Source organism: Ovis canadensis, chromosome 17 (genome assembly GCF_042477335.2).
Source record: "Ovis canadensis isolate MfBH-ARS-UI-01 breed Bighorn chromosome 17, ARS-UI_OviCan_v2, whole genome shotgun sequence".
Taxonomy (NCBI): domain Eukaryota; kingdom Metazoa; phylum Chordata; class Mammalia; order Artiodactyla; family Bovidae; genus Ovis; species Ovis canadensis.
The window spans coordinates 78,743,617-78,750,943 of record NC_091261.1 but is presented as its reverse complement, the minus strand read 5'-3'; the positions used below and the strand labels follow the sequence as shown (position 1 = coordinate 78,750,943).

The 7,327-nt window shown below is 47.8% G+C and overlaps 1 protein-coding gene across 1 annotated transcript; it reads left to right on the top strand.

Annotated features, from left to right (window-relative positions):
• Positions 1 to 388: 388 nt before the first annotated feature.
• C17H22orf31 (chromosome 17 C22orf31 homolog) lies at positions 389 to 3,719 on the top strand. Its single transcript, XM_069557024.1, has 3 exons — positions 389 to 457; positions 1,434 to 1,883; positions 3,203 to 3,719. The coding sequence occupies exons 1-3, from the start codon at positions 389 to 391 to the stop codon at positions 3,629 to 3,631; spliced, it is 948 nt and encodes a 315-aa protein (XP_069413125.1). The 3' UTR covers positions 3,632 to 3,719.
• The last annotated feature ends 3,608 nt before the right edge of the window (positions 3,720 to 7,327 follow it).

Below are 7,327 nucleotides of genomic sequence, written 5' to 3'. Positions count from 1 at the left end.
ACCAACGGGGCGAGCACCTGATAAGGAGCTCAGCATTGCCCAAGAGTTCCCAGGAAGAGGCGTCTTTGTTCTTGTTTCAAGCCCTTGACACTGCTAACAGCTCTAATTACTGCATTTGCCATGGGATGTAAAATAAAACCACATTCCAGAAACCATGTAGTCTCCCCGGGAGAGACACGCGGGCAGAGGTAGGTGCCCAGGACTGCAGGAACGTGTTCTTTCATTTCTGGTCCCTAACTTTGGCAGCTGTTCTGAGAACGTAACAGTACCTTCTTTATGTGCACGGAAAAGGGCCCTTGTGCACAGGTAAAGATACATCTCGCTACCTGTACCCACAAACCTGGTCTGCATATTTGAGTATGCTGCGTGCAGAGGGTGCTTCTTAAGAATGTCAGGACCTTCAAAATTCACCCGAGCCATTTTTGGGAAGAAGAGGGCTAGAGAAGTTCCTGAGGCTGTAAGCACAAGAAAATAGAACTTCTTCCAACATAAATCAACTATAAAAATCTGATGATGTAACACCCACCCACACCCACATCACAAACCAAGGTGACATCACAAATACTAGAGATAATGGTTCAAAACTGCCTGCATGACAGCCAAAATCTAAACAAACAGCAGTTTGCCCATGCATGACTGAGGCAGAGAAAGACAGGTGATAGAAATATTAAAACAAAGCAAAACAAAACAAAAAAGAAAAAGGGAAAAGAAAATACATATTTCTTCCCCCTACTAAGCTAGCTAAAATAAAGTTTAAGGCAACTGAAATATGGTAAGGTGATTTTATTTTATTATAGATGACATTTCTTAGAAAGCCAGGTCTCTTTTAAGTGTGTGATTCTAATCTCTCCAAATTGTTCTCTTGTTCTTGGCTGGTCCTGGGAAATGGGGGCCAGCATCATTTACCTTGTACTTTTGCCTTTATAGACCCCAGAGTATATTTCCCTGCTTAGCAGCTTTTCTTGGCTCATGGCAGTCTGGTTAGAAGCGATTTCAGGACTTGGCGAGATTTTTACCTGCTGTCATTTCTGGGTTGTAGCAGAGTTGAGAACTGGCTACAGCTCTGTAGGCAGCTCAAGTGATCCTGTCTCCCGTTCCTCTCCCACTGTGGTTTCCCTTAGCTTTCCAGGAGACAGAAATTGCTTTCAATTCCTTATAAATGCTCCCCAACTCTCCCTCCACTTCCAGTGCAAGCATGCTATGCTCTTTGAGAACCTGACCATCACTGTGACGTTGTGAAGTTACTATTGCTTTCCTACTTGGTACAAAAGGCTTTGGTGAGCAGGAGACAGGATGTGTAGAAAGGTTTCTAAGAGTTTTTGTGGAAGGAATGATCTTTAAAAAGATGTTAGTACATTACCTCCAAAATAGACCTTCTAGTCTCAGCTGGAGAATTGGTCTTTTTTATTCCTCTTTCCCCCTTATGATTCTAGCATCCAATCTATGTGAGACGAGAGCCCAGAATCCCTGCCTATGGACTCCGACAGTCTATCTTACTGAACACCAGGCTCCAGGGCTGCTATGTGGACACTCCAGCTCTCACCAACATCTGGACAACCAGAACGTGTACTGAGCCGAACACCACTGCCCCCACACCAGGTCCCACCTCTTCTTGGGAAGTTGTAAAGGACCCAGTCATTGCCAGTTCCTTCTCCCTGGTGAAACTGGTGCTCAGGCGACAGCTGAAGGAGAAATGCTGCCCAGCGCCACTCAAGTTTGGAGACGCAAAACCCTCCAAGAGATTAAAGCCCAGGGACGATGCAACAATGAAAACCACCCAGCGGGGCGGAACAAGAAACTCCATCAGTTCCAAGAGCAAGCAGCCAGCAGGGCAGCAGCCAGGCTCGCCCAGGCGCAGGGGGCCTGCAGGAGGCATCAATGAGGTAGGAGAGGGCTGGTGGTGGAGGAAATGCGACAGAGGGGGAAGAGGGAAAGGTAAGGTAGGGATTCCCATGAAGAAGAGGAAATCCTGAAGTTAAAGATTGCATGAGGGGGTGGGAGGGAGTTAGGATGGGGGTGGGGGATGTGATATAGCAGAGAGAATACGAGATCCGGGGTCATGTCTATGTATCCTCTGCCCAGCTCAAGAGGAGGACAAAGTGGTTTTCAGAAGCAGAGACAAAAGGAGCTTGATGTGAAGGGAAAATGAAGATGAGAAAGGCTCAGAGACACACGCCTGAACCCCAGAGCTGAGCCTCAGATCTAGCTATAAATCTGAACATGGAGAGCTTGGCATCCAGAGGCCTGATCTGCGTCCAGCTCTGTTGCTCCTGGTGGCCAGCAGAGCTCAGGAGGCACCACGTGGGAACCTGCTGCACAGCACAGGGGGCTCAGCTTGGTGCTCCTTGATGACCTAGAGGGGTGGGACCGCAGCGGGGAGAGGGGCGGGGCGTGAGGCGAGAGGGAGGTCCAAGAGGGAGGGGACAAATGCATGCATATGTATCTGATCAACTTCATTGTACAGCAGAGACCAATACAACATTGTAAAGCGATTATGAAGAAAGTGAAAGTGTAGTCAGTCACTCATATCGGACCCTTTGTAACCCCTTGGACTGTAGCCCACCAGGCTCCCTGTCCTTGGGATTCTCCAGGCAAGAATACTGGAGTGGGTTGCCATTCCCTTCTCCAGGGTGTCTTCCTGACCCAGGGATCAAACCTGGGTCTCTTGCATCGCAGGCAGATTCTTTACTGAGCCACCAGGAAAACGGGGTAATTATATTCCAATTAAAAAAAGAAAAAACAGAATGCCTCCTGGAGCTAGTCACTCAGGGTTCTGATCCCAACTTTGTAATTGGCTTTTGTCATCTATAAAACGGGGAGTGACAGCCCTTCCTTCATAGGGTTTCATGAGAATGAAATGAGTTAGTGCACACAAACGGTTTTCAAGCCGAGGCTGGCACAGAGTAGATGCTTGGGGTCCTGTGTGGCACTCTAGGCGACAGCCAGGGCCCACCCAATGGCTGTGTGGCCTTGGGCAAACCCATTCCCAGCTCCTTGCCTTTAGAGCCATCTCCTGCTGACCTTCCAGTGTTGTGGCAAATCGCTCACAGAGGCGTCCCTAAAGGAATTCAGTAAACTAGAACATGCTAGACAAATGTTGGTTGTGGCTGTAACCAAGACTCGGGGACACAAATCCCAGATAATTATTCTGAGCTCCCTTCTCAAGTTTTAGCTTTGACTTCTCTGCTTTCTTCCTGGCTAGAGTAAAGAGAGTTCAAAGGAGAAAAAAGCGACGGTCTGCCAAGATCTTGAGAGCAGATATGCTGAACATGTGGCTGCCACCCAAGCGCTATCCCGGGACATGGGGACAGCGTCCTGGAAGGGCCGAGCCTCACTTCCTGAAATCAGGAAGAGGCAGCAGTTGTCCGAGGATGCGTTAGTCATCCACGGCCTCCCCACTGAGAGCTACCAGGCTCTGTACCACACTGTGGTAGAGCCCATGCTGTGGAATCCTTCTGGGACCCCCAAGAGGTACAGCCTGGAGCTGGGCAAGGCCATCAAACAAAAGCTCTGGGAGGCTCTGTGCAGACAGGCTGCCGCCCCTGAAGACTCTCAGAAGGACCCGCGGCCAGGCAGGAAGCGGCTGGAAGTCCACAAGGAGCCTGTTGAGGAGGCTGTGCCCAAGAAATAGCTCAAGAGGGAGAAATAGGAACTGGAGTTCACAGGATTAGGATGTTCTCTGCTGGATGTCTGAAAAATAAACACTGCTTTGCACCTTCCATGCTATCTCAGAGCGCTTTACAAATCAGTGACTACCTTCCCCAGGGCAGGGGGGAAGCAAGCACGGATGAGTAGGAGATTCACTTAAGATGCAGGGTCCCCTCTCCACCTTTGCAGGGTTTGGTCATTTCCAGGCTGGACACTTAAGCCTTTTCCCTACAAGTCCCTTTCCCTTAAAGAGGGGCTGGAGGCCCTCAGTCTTCCAAATAGGAAAAGGCCTGGCAGGTGAAATCAATGGTTATGTCCAGTCTATGGTCCCTATTTTTAAAAAGTAGGCTCCTGGGATTCCCCTCTCCCCTGCCACATACACACATAGGGCTGAGCAGAAAACTTGCCACCACCACCAGGGACATAATCACAAATGCTCACCCGGGACGTCACCCGGATCCCCAGTTACCTGAATGCTGTTTACACAGAAGCCACCGTGGGTGACAGGCACTGCTTCACGCGCAGCTCTCCTCTGTGGCATCTGTAAGACCTTTACCAAACAGAGCAACGACAACATATAACACATACTTGATAAAATTGTATTTTTTTTTTTACAGTCATTTGTACAATTTGTTACAAAACCATAGAAGACTACAACTTGTTTTAAATCATTTTTGGTCGGCAAACATGTAAAATCTGTGTGCAATTATCATGTATTTACAGGGCTTCATGTTAGTCGTTTTCAATGATTATTCCAACAATGTCACGCTCTCGACATAAGACATGGCTTAAGATAAATATATTAGTAAATAAATATTCTGAGAACATATTTCCATAAATGAAATGTGCTGCTATGCATATACAGAATATACATAAGTCGTTTTCTAGCCTTTAAAACATTTTTTAAAAATGGTAATGTTGGAGAAGGAGCCCTTAGACAACTTTATTACAAAATCTTTACAGCAAAAGTCTTTACAAAATATCTTTTAAGTGCTATGGGAGAAATATTTTTTTAAAAAAACATTTTAAAATAGTGCCTTGTTAGACCAATACAATAGAGTTTATATAAAGCATAGAAAAAGGCAGTTCTGTGTAAAAAATAATACTCTTGATTAGTAATTATTTTTTAGACCTCATTTTAAAAGCATTAGTCCTGCATGAGCTTTGAGTAGGGGCTAGCAGCACATTAGGGAGGGTGTGGGCAGTGGGCAGCAGAAGGAGCTTTATAAAACGGCGTGGGTTAGGGTCAGGGTCAAGGTAAGGGAGAGGCGAAGAGACGGAGAGTTAAGGCCAGCATCCCAGGGCTGTGGCCACAAAGAGGTACCTGGTGGACCAGAACTCCCCAACCCCCATTTTCCACTGGTTCCAGCACTTTTTAATCTACATGGCTGCCCTCCACCCAAGGCTGGGCCATTGGACCACGCCCAACAGTCACATTCCTGCTCATGGGTGTGTGTGTGTGTAGGGGGTGGTTCTCAATGGAAGATTCGAGGCTTCCAGTTTCCACGTCTACATAACCCCCACACGCCACGGAGAGGCCACGGAGAGGCCACTGAGAAAAGATACTCATCATTATTGGAGTCTTATGACTTCAAAGAAGACAGTTCTTTTGACTTGAACGGTGAGGCAATATAGTTGGGTCATTATGCTTTGTGACCCAACACAGATTTAAGACAATGGTTAGAGATTTCAAAGTCTGAAAAATTCATTCTTCTGTTTCTACCACCCTATAAAATATGAAAATTAAATGCATTTCTTTTGCCATCTGTAGTCACTGTTCTTTTCAAATGAAAATTGGACACATTTATTCTAATAAGCCCAGTTGAAGCCACATGTTCTCCTCGTCCATTTATTGCTTAAGGCTGTTGAGGAGTGGTTTTTTTTTCCCCAGTTGGGACTAAAGCAAGCCACTTTGGGGGGTCGGGTTTCAGACAAAGAGGAGAATATGCACTCGAAGGCATTACAAACAAACAAAAAACACAAAACCACAAACAAACAGAATCTCAACAATGAGAAGCTGCTTTTTGTAGTCCGTGTTAGAAGCCCCCACCTGTTCCCTATGCAAGTTGCTGTCCTCTGCAGCTGCTACTTTCGGCCCCAGGAATAAAGGCGGCCCAGATTACACGTCACCGGCTCAGGCGCTGCCCACACCCTCACCAACAGGTGTGCCAGGCACAGGTGGGGCTGGGGGTGGGGGTGGCCTCAGAGGGATGTCCCACGGCAGAGACTAGGGGACAAATCTGAGCCCCTTAATGGGCAGATGGCTCAATCGTTTGATGCTGAGATTTCTTTCTGACAAATCCTGGCCAGAAGTAAGTAGATGCCCTCACCACAGGCTGGGCTTTTTAAGAAAGGGATTCAATAAGATTCTCATTCAAAATGTTCTGGTGCAGAGCCTGGGCTGACCTCCCCTGGGGCAGACTGGAGAAGAGTCTTACAGCCCCCTGGCAGAGGTCTCCGCTTCCCCACCTATGGGGGGGCCAGGACTCAAGGTTCTATTCGGCAAATGAGCATTTCAGATGACAACAAACACCTGCTGAATAAATGAATAAGCAGAAATGACCAGAAGAGTTAGCAGACACAAGGGCTAAGGTGATTAGTTTCCTTTAAAAAAAAAAACAAACACTTTTTTAAGGACAAGAAATACGTTGGACAAACAGGCTAATGATCCCTGATCTGAAACAGCTTTAAATAGATTCTCCCTTTTAAAATGGAAACATCTTTTTAAAAATGGTTTGGGTTTTTAAACTCTCCCTCCCTCTTAAAACGACAACAACAAAAGAAAACAACGAAAGGCTGGAACAATATACAAAAACCTACCCTTTGGGGCTAAACTATCTGATAGTCTCTTTCTGTCTCACGGAGAATCAATACATAATAGTGCATTAGGTAGAAAGGATAGTAGACATTTGCAGGCGAGATGAGCAATTTCAGCCATGAGGCAGAGGGCTGAACAACCCTGAAGCGATGGGATGGGAAACTTTCATACGGAGCTCAGACCCTATGGGGTCCCTGCCACGCGCCCCTAGGAAGATATCCCAAAGTCGGAACAGTCCGGGGGCGTGGCCGCGCCCGCTGGGACGCATGCGCACAAGCCCACTCTGCGCCAGGGTGCCCTCCAACCCTCCCCTCCCCTAACTTGGGTCAGACACCGAGGCTGCAAAACCATGTACATTCATTCCTCCTGGGTGTCTGTCCCCACACCCCACATCGAACCATCTCTGCAGCCAGTGGCGGGAAGCCCAAGATCAGGGCTCTGTCCTATCTAGGACGCAGACCAGAGGGCACAGGGGCGACAAGGGGACCGAAAGCCCCTGTCACCCCAGGGCTTACGTAGCAATGGCTTGTCCCGGCTCCCCAGTGCGGCAGGCCTTCCGCCCGACCCCCCGGCTGTTGCCATCAACGGCCTGCAGGTGCGCGCCGGACAGGCCTGGCTTCCGAGGAGGCCTGACGCTTTGTACGTTGGGATTTGCCACGAGAAAGAAAGAGGCAGCATTGCATTGTTCCTCAGAGTTTGTACCCATATCAACTAGCTTTACTTCAAGTTTCTGGTTCATTTTCTAAGGCAGGTGTAGCCCTGAGCTTTTCAAAGGCCTGAGCTCCCTCCAGGGAGACAACAGTATCTACACATGATGTGGTTAATGCAGCAGTGATTTTTTTTTTCAGCAAAAGTTGGCAG

Coding starts and splice junctions, on each gene's coding strand:
- C17H22orf31 (XM_069557024.1), top strand. CDS start 389: ATGTCAGGACCTTCAAAATTCACCCGAGCCATTTTTGGGAAGAAGAGG. Junction 458..1,433: donor CTAGAGAAGTTCCTGAGGCT/GTAAGCACAAGA, acceptor TTATGATTCTAG/CATCCAATCTATGTGAGACG. Junction 1,884..3,202: donor CTGCAGGAGGCATCAATGAG/GTAGGAGAGGGC, acceptor CTTCCTGGCTAG/AGTAAAGAGAGTTCAAAGGA.